Source organism: Penicillium nucicola (genome assembly GCF_028828085.1).
Source record: "Penicillium nucicola strain IBT 29836 chromosome Unknown utg000008l, whole genome shotgun sequence".
NCBI lineage: Eukaryota > Fungi > Ascomycota > Eurotiomycetes > Eurotiales > Aspergillaceae > Penicillium > Penicillium nucicola.
Genome location: NW_026643132.1, coordinates 1,434,956 through 1,448,768, shown reverse-complemented (window position 1 = coordinate 1,448,768; position 13,813 = coordinate 1,434,956). Strand labels below are relative to the sequence as shown.

At 48.6% G+C, this 13,813-nt stretch overlaps 3 protein-coding genes across 3 annotated transcripts; 1 reads left to right on the top strand and 2 right to left on the bottom strand.

Annotated features, from left to right (window-relative positions):
* Positions 1-452: 452 nt before the first annotated feature.
* On the bottom strand, positions 453-2,549 carry N7511_008034 (uncharacterized protein; the record flags this gene model as incomplete). Its single annotated transcript, XM_057130411.1, has 10 exons — positions 453-625; positions 676-760; positions 812-928; positions 981-1,067; positions 1,124-1,239; positions 1,298-1,423; positions 1,481-1,708; positions 1,767-1,939; positions 1,991-2,177; positions 2,243-2,549. 10 exons carry the CDS (start codon positions 2,547-2,549, stop codon positions 453-455), a joined length of 1,599 nt encoding a protein of 532 aa, XP_056982194.1.
* A 1,316-nt stretch (positions 2,550-3,865) lies between these two features.
* Positions 3,866-7,048, bottom strand: N7511_008033 (DNA-directed DNA polymerase POL5; the record flags this gene model as incomplete). The annotated part of the gene is made up of 5 exons (XM_057130410.1): positions 3,866-4,762; positions 4,818-5,117; positions 5,179-5,987; positions 6,049-6,625; positions 6,695-7,048. The coding sequence occupies 5 exons, from the start codon at positions 7,046-7,048 to the stop codon at positions 3,866-3,868; spliced, it is 2,937 nt and encodes a 978-aa protein (XP_056982193.1).
* Positions 7,049-11,950: 4,902 nt separating this feature from the next.
* nimT (putative tyrosine protein phosphatase MIH1) lies at positions 11,951-13,719 on the top strand (the record flags this gene model as incomplete). The annotated part of the gene is made up of 3 exons (XM_057130409.1): positions 11,951-12,201; positions 12,268-12,335; positions 12,386-13,719. 3 exons carry the CDS (start codon positions 11,951-11,953, stop codon positions 13,717-13,719), a joined length of 1,653 nt encoding a protein of 550 aa, XP_056982192.1.
* Positions 13,720-13,813: the final 94 nt, after the last annotated feature.

Below are 13,813 nucleotides of genomic sequence, written 5' to 3'. Positions count from 1 at the left end.
TAATTTTGAGCCCTTTAGTTATCAGCTACTCTCAGGGACACCTAGTCCGTTTATGTTTGCTTGTCATACCAAAAGAAACTTGTAAAGAGAGCCCAACACTGAAGTCGACGCCTGACAAGGATCAGAATCTAGCATACCATCTCGGCAATCATTCCATCCATGAGATTGATAGATAAAAGCTCTATCTACAATGTTCTTTTTTGTGTTCTAATCAGGTATAGCGTTGATCAGACAATGAGTATCGCCGTCTGACTCTGATTGTCTTGACTCTTACTTGGATATGGTTTTAAGCTGGGGAGAAGCAGGTGTGTTAATACATTTTTATCAAATTTCTACTGCATCTGGGTATGTTATGGTAGATGCTTAGCATGTGTAGATATGAGGTACACTGTATCGTGAATATTACCAGTCTGAACTATATGACTACTATTCCACTTATATAACTCGTAGCGCTAATACTGACCCACAAACTTGACCTGGGATGGTCCTATGCCTTTACCAGGATTCTCCTCATCCTCTGTTGAGGATGGATCAACGGGATCCACGGCGGGTATCGTCCGGTCTGCCCTAGCTGCCTTTTTTCTGTCCCTCCATAGAAGTAACTGAATCGTAGCCGTAACGACAACTAGACATTTGTTAGAAGATCTCGTATATGGTATTTATAAGCCGACTTACTGAGTAAAATTTGGAGCACAATCGACCAGGTGTATCCCTTCGCAGCTCTTGGGAATGCAGTAGTTTTCCACACGAAATTGGGAGCCTGCGATGCTTGTCAGTATCAATCTCTTCATTTGGATTTTGAGACACCTACAACAGCCTGCACGACATAAGCAAGATCGTTCGCCATTGCAACGAGCAACGCTCGCTTTTCTGTGTCATCGGAGCATATCTCGTTGATCCAGCTGAGAATTAGAGGACCTGCACCCATCTATATTGTTTGTTAGACAATGTCATATTATGGATTCAGAGACTCGACATACCCCAATATTGCTCAGCCAATATACAGCCGTTCGGCCCTTGATATCCGAGTATAAGGGTACCTTGAGTAAGAGAATACTAAAGAGAAGCTTTTGATGAACAGATCCGTTAGCGATTTTTGGAGAAAAAGTCATAATTCACTTACGGTAATAACAGCACCAGCATAGATGAATGGCCAGCGAGCACCTCGACAAGGCCCATCCGAGAGCCAGCCCCAGACCATCGCCACAACAATGAAGATACCAGTCGTGGGAAGTGGTACTTGATATCTTGTTAGTCTTTCTGATTCGTTACAGCTTGAGCAATAATCACAACTCACAATTGTTAATCTGCGCGATAGAGTAATGTGTCCCTGGAACCGGGGCAGGTTTGGCATTGAAGCTCTTGAGCCAATATCCCATTCCAGCCTGGGGTATACCATTGTTCCAGACAATATACAAGAGAGCTGTTTGATGGTTAGTTTGAACTCATCCCAAAAACCAGTGAGGGTATTGTGACTTACGAAGAAGGTAGGTATGCCAACTTAGAAGAATCTTCTTAGCCTTGGCTTTCGTCCAGGGCTGCTTTCCAGCACGGCCGATGTGCTGCATCCTCTCCAAAGAAATGACATGCTCCTCCTCACTTATCCACCATGTCTTCTTTCCGCCTTGAGGAAGATTAGGAAAGAAGAAATAGCCTGCGACCGCGAGTGGGAGCGTGATAATTCCGTCGATGATGAAGAGCCAGCGCCCTATTGTTAGTTAGTTGCTTGTGTATTGTTGCTGGGTAAAAATGAAGGGGCTACATACAACCTGCATAACCATGTGTCCCATTCAGATTGTTATAAGCAGCTGCCTGTAAGAAGCCGCTGAATAACGAGCCAACAGAGCCAGCTAGCCAGAAGACCATGGCCCGCTTTCCGATTTCTCGGGGGGTATACCATGATCCTAGAAGGTAGTGGATGCCTGGGTAGAAGCCGGATCTATATTGACTGTCAGAAGATTCTTTTTTTTGGCTTCCTACGGGAACATACTCGAAGAAACCGACTAGGAAGCGGAGAGCATAAAGCGCTCGATAAGACTTCACACTTGATGTGCAGATGGTTGCAATACCCCATCCTACCTCGAGTGAAGGAATAACCCAGCGTGGAGATATTCTAGTGAGAAGAAGATTGGAAGGGATCTGACCAATAACGTATCCGACAGTCCAGATAGATGTACCTGGAGTAGTACCATTGGTTATCATTTAAGAACAGAGATGCTGCATATAAGAACCTTAAGCTTACTGGTAACAAGTTGATTGCCAAACATCTGCAGGTCCTCTTCCATGCCACTAAGAAAAGCATTGTTGACATTCGATTGGTCGATGTTCTTGAGAAAGTATCCAATAGAAGCGAATGTGAGAACAAATGCATCGACTTTGAAAAGAAGCCATCGCTGTTTAGGAGGAAGGTCCCATGTATCCCACAGGTAGCCTTTCCATGACTTTGTCGGTTTCACGGCGCTTTCATTGGAGGAGTTATCGGAGACATTCTCGATGTCTCTGTTGATAGACGATATCGCCACTTGGCCATGATCTCCTGCGTTCCCCATTTTAGATTATGGGTGCTCACTCATAGAGATAGTGCACACAGAGACCAGAAAGAGTGAGATATCGACATTCTGATGCTAGTGTTGGTTGTCTTATACGCTGCGAAAAGGATGTGCTCAGCAATCCTAGCGATCGCGTCACCAAGCCTCTGCTTTTTCCCCACTGACAAATCTCATATCTTGACAAGAAATCAAGTGGTGAAGAGGGATTAATCCCTTAGCCGGGCTGGGCTTTTTTAGCTTATCTGGGCGTATTGCAATACCACGGCGCATCTTACGCAATATCTGCCCTCATTTGCTGTACATTGGCTTTGGATACACTTTCATTCTAGATAGGCTTATGTATCTTGTCAGATGTTCTTTTGGGGTTTCGGTCAATTGAAGCCGAATGATTCTGTTGCGTGCTAAGGCGTAATCCGACTATGTTTTGCGTGATATCTGGTCTCAACTGAAACATCATTACATATTTGTTTCGTGGGTCTGCTGAATAGTAGGAAATAAAAGGTCAAAGTCTGCAAATCTCAGGCCGGTTGATCGTGGTTATCATATGACAGCCTGTGTTCTCTAAATGTCTAGATGTGCTGGAATCCAGTGATATTTGAGTTATGCCAAGCAACTTAATGTTATTTTGGGACGATGTTCGACTGAATTATACTGATAACTTGGTCAGGCTTCTAGACAGCTATATAAGGTGGAATGGAATATTAGAGTCAGATGCCTGGAAGGTTAAAGCCCTTATATTTAGGGCTAGTCAGTCATGTGATTGTTAACACGCGTTGCCTTCTTTTGGACCTCCATCTTCCAGTTCAAGGATATCAATGCAATCTTAAAGGCAGTAAGTACAATGATGGACTCTTTGCACTCTCTATATCCTTTTCTTGGCAAGTGATAATTGATCTCTGAAAACATATGTATATTTCTAGCCAGTTCCAACCAAGCCACATCAAATAGACCGGAATACCTCGTCAGTTTCGTTATTCCTATTTTTTCCCTTAAATGCTTCAAAGACAGTAGCAAAGCTTAGATTACATTGGTATGGTACGTATAGGTATGTGCAGGTCATGTAAGGCAAGCCAGGAATGACGGGAATGCAAGGGCGGATGAACCTTTCAAATTTAGAGGGATAGTCAGTATGCTTCACTACTGTAACGTTTAGCAAAAAGAGAGGTAAAGAGAGAGAAGAATAAACATAAAAAGTGATTCATCCAGCTTTTACATACAAAAATCATGTTAATATCAACATCAACATCAACATCAAAGAATCATCCTCATTTATACAAGACCCCTTCTTTCCTCCATCCAATTCAAATATACCTCCCTCACTTCATCTGCTTACTAGCAGAAACACACCAGTTGTTCCACTCCGAGAAGAAAGATGGCTGCACATGACACTTGGCGCTAACAAGTTGATCCTTGCGCGTCTGAGCATAGACATCCACAACACCCTCGATGGCGCCCTTATCCTGCGCAACGAGAATCTTAACAACAAGCAGAGAAGCCTGGCTACAGGCTGTAGCATGGCCCATGGGCCCACTGTGTCCAGCCTCCTTGTGCACAGAGCGGAGAAGCTCCCACAGTGCCTCGGTCTCGGCCTCGTCTTCGATCTTGGGGAGGGTATTGCCCTTGCAGACCTTGGTGTATTCGCGCAGGACGTTGTTTGCCTTGGTGGCGATTTGCTTGACGGTTGAGCGGCGGGAGAGGCGGAGAAGGGGGAGGAGAATGTCGAGGGTAAGGAGGCGAGAGTGGCTCTTCTTGACGAAGATTTCGAGGAGGTCCAGCACGCGGTTTTTGAAGTTGACCATATTTTCGCGCGCGTCCTTCTTGTCTTTGCGGTGCGAGGTTTCTTGGCGACGCGCACGGAATACTTGCACTAGTTTGTCGTCTAGTTCATCCATCTCATCGTCGTTCATGTCGGCGTCTGAGTCGGATTCGGCGGCATTGAGGTCTTCGTCCGCTCGGTGTGTGCCTAGGGCTGCGGCGAGCTTGGCTTCGAAGGCGGCGACCTCTAGGGCATCGTCTTCGTTTGCTTCCTCTTCCTCTTCTTCATCTTCATCTTCTGAGCCTTCCTCCGCCTCAACGACTTCGACGTCGCTGTCGAGATCGTCGATGTCCATCATCTCTGCGTCGGAGCCTTCTTCGCCTTCTTCCTCGCCGGATTCATCTTGCTCTTCGAACATTTCTTGCTGACCAGCCAGACTCTCCTTGGCTTCCAGGATCTATATCAAGTTAGACAATGCATATTTTAGCGTAGTCGGGGGCGGGTTCACAAACCGAAATCAAGGACTCTAATCCGTTCTCAGTGATCTGGTTAGCAAATGCACTAAACACCTGCTCGCTCATACGGCGGAACAGCTGTGATTGCTTGGAAGCGAAACTGAGCAGGATCTCTACAAGCGCATCCGAGGCATCGCCGGTGTCTTGCTTCTTGTTCTCCTTGTCGCCAAGGAACTTTGTGGAGCAGAATTCCAACTCATCAAGCATGGAAACTGCATCGGCGTCACCGTTGTAGACCTGCATAATCGTCATGGAGTAGAGCAGCTTGAAAGCAGCCATGCCTTTCTCCTTCTTCTCCTAAAAGATAGTCAGTATAAGGGATTATAGCGAAAATAGATAACCACAGGAATCGTCTTACCTTGCCAGAAAGCTTCTTTAGAGACTTGAACGCAGCCTTCACGGAGTCTTGGAGCTTATCATCGATATCAATGATAAATTTGCCATGCTCGCCAGACTTGGCAGCATCGCGGATCTGTTTCACAACCACGTATGGAAGAGTAGCGGCAAACTTCTGGTTGGAAATAAGACTGTTCAAGCAAGAGTTGATGCGGTTGCGCAGCAGCTCCTGGGTGGCTTGGGAAAGGGGAGGCTCGGGAGCGGTAGATCCCTTGCCGGTATCCATGAAGTATGCGAAACGCACGAAAATAGAAAGAAGTTGCTCAAGGCTAGCCTGGAGGTCCTCCGCATCATCTTCGGTGGCAGATGCCTTGGAGCGCACAATAGAGAGAAGGAGACCAGCGACGAATTGACGGTTGGAAGCAGCGGTCTTCTCGTCGGTAGTTCCAGGCTTCTGAATGAGTTTCTCGAAGAAGGGGACAATCTCTTCCAATGCCTCGTAGTTGGCCTCGGCCACGATCTTCTCAACAGTCTTGGTCTTGGTTGCTTGGTCGAAGTTCAATGTGCCACTGGTTCCCATCAAACCTTGGATTGCGACGGCCGCGAACTCAGGCTCCTTAGACACACGAGCTTGGATTGCCTTAGCGGCCTTGACAGCCATGCGGTGCAAGTATCGGTCTTCAACGGCCATTTGGTTGGTCATGCAGCGCATGAGATTCTTAGTAAAGACGTGAGAAGCCTGCTGGGGACCACCATCGTTGATGATCCGGACGAAGAGCAGGAAACCCCAGTACTTGCGCTCATCCGAGGAAGCAGAAGCAAAAAGTCCATCTACAAAAAGCTAGTCAGTTTATGTTCCTGGGCATTTTTAACCACTGGAAGGGGTACTCACTGTCCACAACCTCAGTCCAGAAGTCAGCAAAGCTCATGCGAGCTTTCTTGGACTTCTCTTCCTTCTCAAGGCTGGTCCGAGAAAGAACAGCATCCCAAGCAAAATGAAGCTTGGAGTTCCAGACACCAGACGACTTTGCAGCATTCTTGTTCTCGCTCTCGCTGTTGGCGGCACCCGACTCCTTCATGATCTTAGATAGACTACTGCGCTCCTTTGTATCGAGCGGGTCATCGTGCTTCCAGACCTTGCTCGGGAAGCTAGCCTTGGGGAACAGATCTTTCGCCGCCAACCAGATAGCAATACCCTCAGGCGACCGGGCGATCTCGTACGAGCACAGGCGTTCCAATGCAGACTCGATGTACTTGGTATCCATTTTGCGCGAGGCCAAATCGTAGACACACTGGTAAATGATCCATCCGCACTCTTCCCGGATCCAGGGCTTCTTCTGAGCAAGCTCGAAAATCAGATCAAGGACCTGGGTCCATTGCTCAAAAGGCACGGTGGACTGGAATAGAACGCCGGATTTGATAATAGCTTCGGCACCGAATAGACGTCCGAAATGGTGGTCGCGTTGTTCCTATTTCGTGAAAAGATATTACAATTAGTATGCGACATTCCGCAGAGAGTTTCAATGGCCACCACTAACCTGACCCGACTCGCTGCCGGTTGAGTTGGACTGGTTCTCCCAGAGACTCAAAGCATCCGAGAACCCAAATCGCGATGTCTCCCTTGGTGTCGAGAAGACTTGGGTGAGGATCTCTGTCAAGGCGATTGAGAAACCAATACGCGCAGCTTTGCGGCTACTGCAGAGACCGCGGAAGAGTCTCCGCAGAACCTTCTGAATCTGTTCATCGGCGGGGGTTTTGTCCGGAGTGAACTCTGAGACAAGGCCTTGGGCGGCCTTGAGTCTGATATCGTCCTTTTCGCTGGCGAGGTCTTCGTAGAGCTCCACGAGCTTCACGTCGATGTTGTAGCCTTCGCGACGGCGCTTGGGAGCCATTGTGAGAGTTGTATATTGAGAGGGATATTTATGTGCGACCAGTTGTCGGAATGCCCTCTCTCAGGCCTTGATTTTGAGTATGAGAGCACGTTCGTTGTTCCTCCTTGCGGCCGTTGGAGTCGAGAAAAATTCGGGCTGTAGCCTATTTGGGACTAGCGTGGAGCGATAAGCCGATAAGGATTTGGAGACGAAGTCGAGTTGAACTGCAGAAGCGGAAAAGAAGGACTTGATGCTCCTCTATTGGAATAAATCTGTAAAGTATGTGTAGATCTATATATTAGCTGGCTTCTATCTGTTCCTGTTGAGCCCGTTGGGTGTGGTGACGCAAAGAAGCAGACATTTGGTGGAAGTATATATCCAGGGCCTTCACTTCAGTCCACAGAAACTTCTCCAGAACCACCTAATTCTACAACCACCAGACCACATCAAACCCAGAGAAACTTACCTCCCATCTCTCACAAGACACCTCCCAAACATGTCAAACAAAAGCAAAAGATCCATCTCAATAGCAACCCAAACTTACAATAAACCCCCTCAAACATGCGTCAAAGACTCAAACCCAAAGACTCAAAAAAGACACCCAAAAAGCATACTTACAATTACAATAACCTCCCAAGCCACGCAGTATTCGAAGCTGTCAAAGCCAACTCAAAAAAACACACCCGTAAGAATCCACACGAAGGCCCCATAGAATGTCCAGACTGATTCAGGGGTAAGACGGATCCAAAAAACGAGACAACTCCATCCCGCAATAAAACAAAAAGGCCGTCCAGAGCACAAACTAGCCAAAAAAGTGCGTCCTGTTGTCAAGTGCAACCGGGACAAGGCCGGAATTATATGTCGGAGGATCCAGGGCTCAGAATTGAATGGTGCGGTTGTGCGTGCCCCACGCCTGGTGGATGCATCGGTCCGAGGTGTAGTGTATAGGGAGTATGCATCAGGCTATTAGGCTACCAGGCTTGAAGGCGTGGGTGGATTGAAACTGCCATTGGGTTGATATGGAAAAAGGAAAGAAACATTAGATGTATACTCTGTGTCAGAATTGATGTGTATATGCACTCGCAGTTTCCGACTGTCGATGCGGGTGCGGGTGTGGTGTGGATTTGTGGATTTTGGATGGATGGGGGATCTGCTGTGGATCTGCATGGCTTTTTAGTTTGAGATGGGTTCTTTAAGTTACATGTCGCATGTCGCATGTGGGAATGGATTTCGTGGGCATGCGCAGGTGGTATATGTATGCTGATGGGGCCGGAGGAATACTATATGGAGTTCCGAGGCTTGGGTGGAGTTGATGGCCGGGCAACCGTTTCGCTTGGTCTATACAGGTCGAGTTACTGTATGGTTCAGGGGCTGGGCTTCAGTTGCCTGAATATTTCTTTTTTATGAGTTGGACAGAGGTGATGTACATTACGCTTCTATTAACCTTATCATAGTGGAGTGCTGAAGCTGTTCGGGGGTTGATACGCCTACTGTACGGGGGACTGGAGCTTGCGTTTAGCGCCAATTGAGGGGAATCAGCCCTGGGTCAATTGAGAAGATGGAGACTAATTGTGATTTATGCGACACTATGTTTACTATATTCTTCGGCTCTGCAATAAAGCGACTGGCAGGGAACCAGTCTAGCGGCTAAATGTGCTGTGTCCAGCCGAGGAGATCGGAGCTGTGCGACGGAGGGTCATCAGCTTCCAGATTGGGGGCTTGGGGCGTCACTAAGAATTGATAGCACCACGCTTTGAGGGGCTAGTCAAGAGGCTGACAGGCACGAAGCCATGGTGTGGTCTGTCGCATAGTGGCAGCCCCGGAGGTCAATAGCGCCGCAGATCGGCCCCGGGAGCAATTGACAAATCTGGAAAGACAAGGTATGGGTATTTCGTGTACTCACAATACCAATACCGAGAGAAAGCACAGATCCATGTAAGATGAAATGTAAAATTGGGGAGGGGAGGGGGGGGGAAGGTCAGAATCTTGTTCCAATCTTGATGTCATGGTCACGGGATATCGCATTAGCTTCGTGTGGTTTGTTTACCCTCAAAGCTCAAACACGCGCCCGTCAACAATCAGGGTGATTGACATCACCATTGGGTCTGAGACAAAGAGGGGAAGGCCTAGAATCAGAGAACAGGATATGCAGGTATCAGCGACACGAGTCGGAGATGTGATAACCCCGCAGGATAGTCGGCTCGAAACGACACACGACTGGTCCGCACATGGCTGAGAGCTGACGGATCACATCATTACAGAACTGGCCCCCACTTGAATATTCATGTGGCGCAGATCGGAGCGACCGATAGCATGTCAGACCGAGCCTATATCTGAAGCCTGAAAATAGATGGGGTCGGCTCCGGGGACTTTGACGAGACTGTTTAGTACTGGGGCGACCCCGAGAGTCGAGAGTGCCAATTGAGTGTTCAACGTCATAATCGAGTATCAACATCAGGTTTGTGAAGTGCACGGTGCACAATTAGCTGAAGAGCTTTGAATATGACGTAGACCCAATATAAGAGCTCTTGAGTAGTGTCGACGTGGAGGTGCACACCGCCAGAGGATAGTAAACAAAGGCCTTCAGATGCAGATGCGGCCATTGCGCATTGCGTCTCGGGCAGTTCGGGAACGTGGGTATCCTTGTGCTCTCGGTGTTTCAAAAGCTGATACATGTACACAAAGACGTGGGGTATTGAAGCCGAAGGCGTAGTAACGCCGGGTATTACGAGTGGACAAGCAAAGCCGACTCTAGTGACTAGTGAAAGATTAGAGCCGCCGGTGGCAAATTGAGCTCTTTTTTTGCGCGCTTTCTGACGAACGTCGCGTTTGATACCCCATAGTAAAGAGGATCAAGATATCCGAACCTGTTCGTTAAGCTCGAGATGGGCAAGGATCTTACCATTCGGTAAGAACGGGATTGTCGCGTGAAATCCAGACCATTAGGCATTATACAGTACTGTACATTGCTGCAGTTGACCAATGATATCGTCATCACATCGTCGCGTTGATGATATCAGACTTTCCACTAGTTCATTCATGAGCATTGTTGCCATTGTCATGGGTACAACGCGAAAGGAGGAAGAAGAGGTCAAGTCAAGTTCGCGGGCAGAGGGAGAGTTTCAATAGACTACCCTAGATAAGCAATTAATACCTTAAACCTCTACAAGGGGTTTGGAAGGGATGCGCGACATTGGTCCTCCTGGCGGACCCTTGATCAGCAAAAATGCGGGTGTGGGCATGTAAGGGCACGGGTATGGGAAGATTGAGAGCGATTCTGAGAGGAAGAATGAAAGATAACCTTTCATTCCTTGCTCAATACTACGTTCCGATATTGAAGCAATTCGCAGGGAACCGGACAATCTGGGAGATGACGAGATCGAGATGGCAAGGCCAATCAGCACCTCGGTATACTTTTCCGAGATGAATGTGATCCTGGCGGGCTGAGAGAGATCAGCGAGTCTCGCACACTTCATCTTCCATGGCTCATACTCCGACTCCAAACACTCCATAACTCCAGACTGCATACTTGGTCAGGGTTGTACTGCACTCTGGGGTATCTCATGGGTGACGTCGAAGCACCAACGTTGTGCGTTACCATTCAACCCTTGCGTACATCACTTGCATCAAGGCTCTATTTTTTCCGAACACTAAGTGGGGATCTTGCTTAGCGCTTTCTTAGACCCGATCTCCGTTTTTTCAGCTGCGGTTGCGCACACGGGATGTTTGAAACCGAAAAACTTTTCTTTGATACGCAGTGGAGAAGACCCATGGAAGATACACGGAATAGACCAGTATGGACAGCTCCGGATACACGAGCCACAGGAACCACAGGAACCACCGAAATTACCGCACAGGGAATCTCCTCTAGCAACGGTAGAATGAGCATTGAAGACATCTGCAGACTCCTTGAGCTTTCCCCATACTATAGGCCAGGGGGTTAGAGTCAGCTAGCAGGTATAGCCCGAGACACATGGTGCCAAGGCTAATCCCTGCTATACACAGTTCAGTCTTGTACAGTACGGATGCACTAAGAATGGGAAAAGAGGTCAACTGTGATAGGCGCTGGGTTGCTGCGGCAAGGGAGTCCGGGCAACCAGACCGGCAATATTTGGCCCCTAGAGCTGCCTATCACTTACTGTCTCTGGGGCCATTGCATACCGCAGTACTAGTAGATCTTGAATTAATTCGATTCCAAAAAGAATATCGGGAAAATCTAAGGAATTACCTAAAGGGTCGACTATGCAGACCTGTGTAATTACCATACACAACCCTATGCCCCTGCTTCAGCAATTAAACACCCTCATAACGTGGTAAATCTGGTAACTGGAAATGCATTAAATTACTCCAAGTAATCTCACGTACCGTACGGAGCCGCAGTATTACCAAACCTATACTCTTCCTCCCCACCTGCGTTGCCCATTGCAACAAGCCCATCCCTTCAGCTTCAGTTCTTTCTTCAAACCGCTTTGTGCCACCTTTTTCTTCTCTTTCTCATACTTCTTGTCGACACATTCCTGTTCTTGGTGGACATCTCGGGGCGAAACTACCTTGTTATCTCTTTGATCGCGACCTCTCTACCTGTCCCGACATCTTCGACATCTTCTCCGATATCCCTCCCCCTCCTGCAGCTACGACCCCTCCTCTATTTGTCCGCTTGCCATGGCCCTATAGCTTCGTCCATTCAACACAATACAAGACTCTCTCGGTGGAGGGTCTGGGACTTCTGGGTGTATTTTTTTGAGATCGGTTGTCACGGGGATCGTGGGGACCCATAACGAGAAATTGCAAACGTGGAGACGTGCGTGCAGGAACACTACATTTTTTTTCTTCCCGGGACCTCATTGTAGGCTCAGTGCTGGGTAGAAATTGGGACCATTCCAACTGTACAACGTTGGAACTGGACCGGTTGCAGTTTGCGTCATGGAACACTCCTCTCCTCTGGCTGCCATGCAGCCACCGTCAGTCATGTTCGGCCATTGCTTTAGGTCAGAAGCTGCAAATGGATATTCGCTTGGTCCAATGGCTGGCTTTGGTGGCAATCCTTTCAACTTCAAGGACCTGTCTATGAAGAGGTCCAGTGCGGACTACTTCAATATGAAACCAGTTCGGGGATCTTCCCCCACAGCGAGTTTGGCAGCTGACCTGTCGCAAAACTTTCATATTGATCAAAGGTTGGTTCTTCACTTTTGTCTTTGTCTCAGATCAAAGGAACGAAGACATGTTGACTCTATATTTAGTCCGCAATTAGCGACACCACGCCGGTCTTTGTTCACAGCCAACATGCTGAGCCAGGCCAATCGTCACGGTACGGAATCTTCCCGCAGACATCGAACTACAATTGCTGATACTATATAGATGATGTTATGACCACTCCTCCACTCGATTCTTCACCCGCCCCGGCCATGGACGTGATGGAAATGTCCCCTCTCCCGCATAAACCAGCCTTCATTGTAACTGCAGAGTTGGAAGTACACTCGCCTACCCCGGACTGCGGTCATATGGAATCGCCAGTTATGTCGCCGGCTCCCAGTCCCCTACAGGCATCTCCCATTGAGTCTCCATTATGCCAACCCGAGCGAAAGCGGCCCGCTTTCCTGCGTCCCAGTCTTGCCAGGAGCAAGGCTCAGTCTTTCCAGCTCGGAATGTCCCGACCAGCACCAGAGAGCAAGGCTCCTCCCTTCAGGTTTGGCACTGGAGCCAAGACCTCGCTCAGTACATCGACCTCGTTGGAAGATATGTTCGGAGACTCTCCTCCCCATGAGCGCCCTTTGTCCCGGAACAACTCGTCGACTAACTTGGCACCGCCTCGTTTGCGTCCACCATTCGCTCATGCCCGTAGCAGCGGCTCCCCTGCTCCCAGTTCAATTCGCAAGCCGTCTCATCCCTTGATGCGCCCCCGCAAGCAGTGCCGGAGGTCATTGAGTATGTTTGAGCACCCAGCTGATGTGATCGCCGATAAAGAGGCCAAGGTAGCAACAAATACACCACTGCAGGCAGTCAGTGACATCTCGAGCCCGCCCAGCATGAAGCTGCCTCACTTCATCCCTGAGGATCGTGCGGACTCATTGCCTCGTATCGAAAAGAGCACACTTCTGGAGCTCATGGATGGAAAGTTCAATGAACACTTTGATAACATCCTGGTTATCGACTGCCGCTTCGAATATGAATATGATGGTGGTCATATCAATGGTGCCTTGAACTATAACGACAAGGATAAGCTCGCCGGTGAGCTCTTCAGTGCCCCAAGGGCCCGTACAGCTTTGGTCTTGCACTGCGAATACTCCGCGCACAGAGCTCCCATCATGGCCAAGTATCTGCGTCACCATGATCGTGCCATCAATGTCGATACATACCCCAACCTGACTTACCCTGATATGTACATTCTGGATGGTGGTTATAGCTCATTCTTTGCCGACCACCGCTCATTCTGCTTCCCGCAAAACTATGTGGAAATGAGCGATAAGGAGCACGAGTTTGCTTGTGAGCGTGGCCTTGGTAAGGTCAAGCAGCGCTCCAAGTTGAATCGCGCTCAGACATTCGCCTTTGGTGAACAGTCACCCCAAATGGAGGATAGCCCTACTGGACGCTGTCGATTTGACAGTCAGCGCGAGCGATTTCTTGGGTCGTCCCCCTTCTCCGCAAGCCCTGTGCCCCAACGGACACCTGGTCGCCGGATGCTTTCATACTAAACCAAAACGCCCGTCTTTCGATGGCGCTCTCTGCATTTGATCTTTTCGTCTTGTCATTGGAGCGTGGTGTTTGATGCTTTACGGCGGCTTTTTT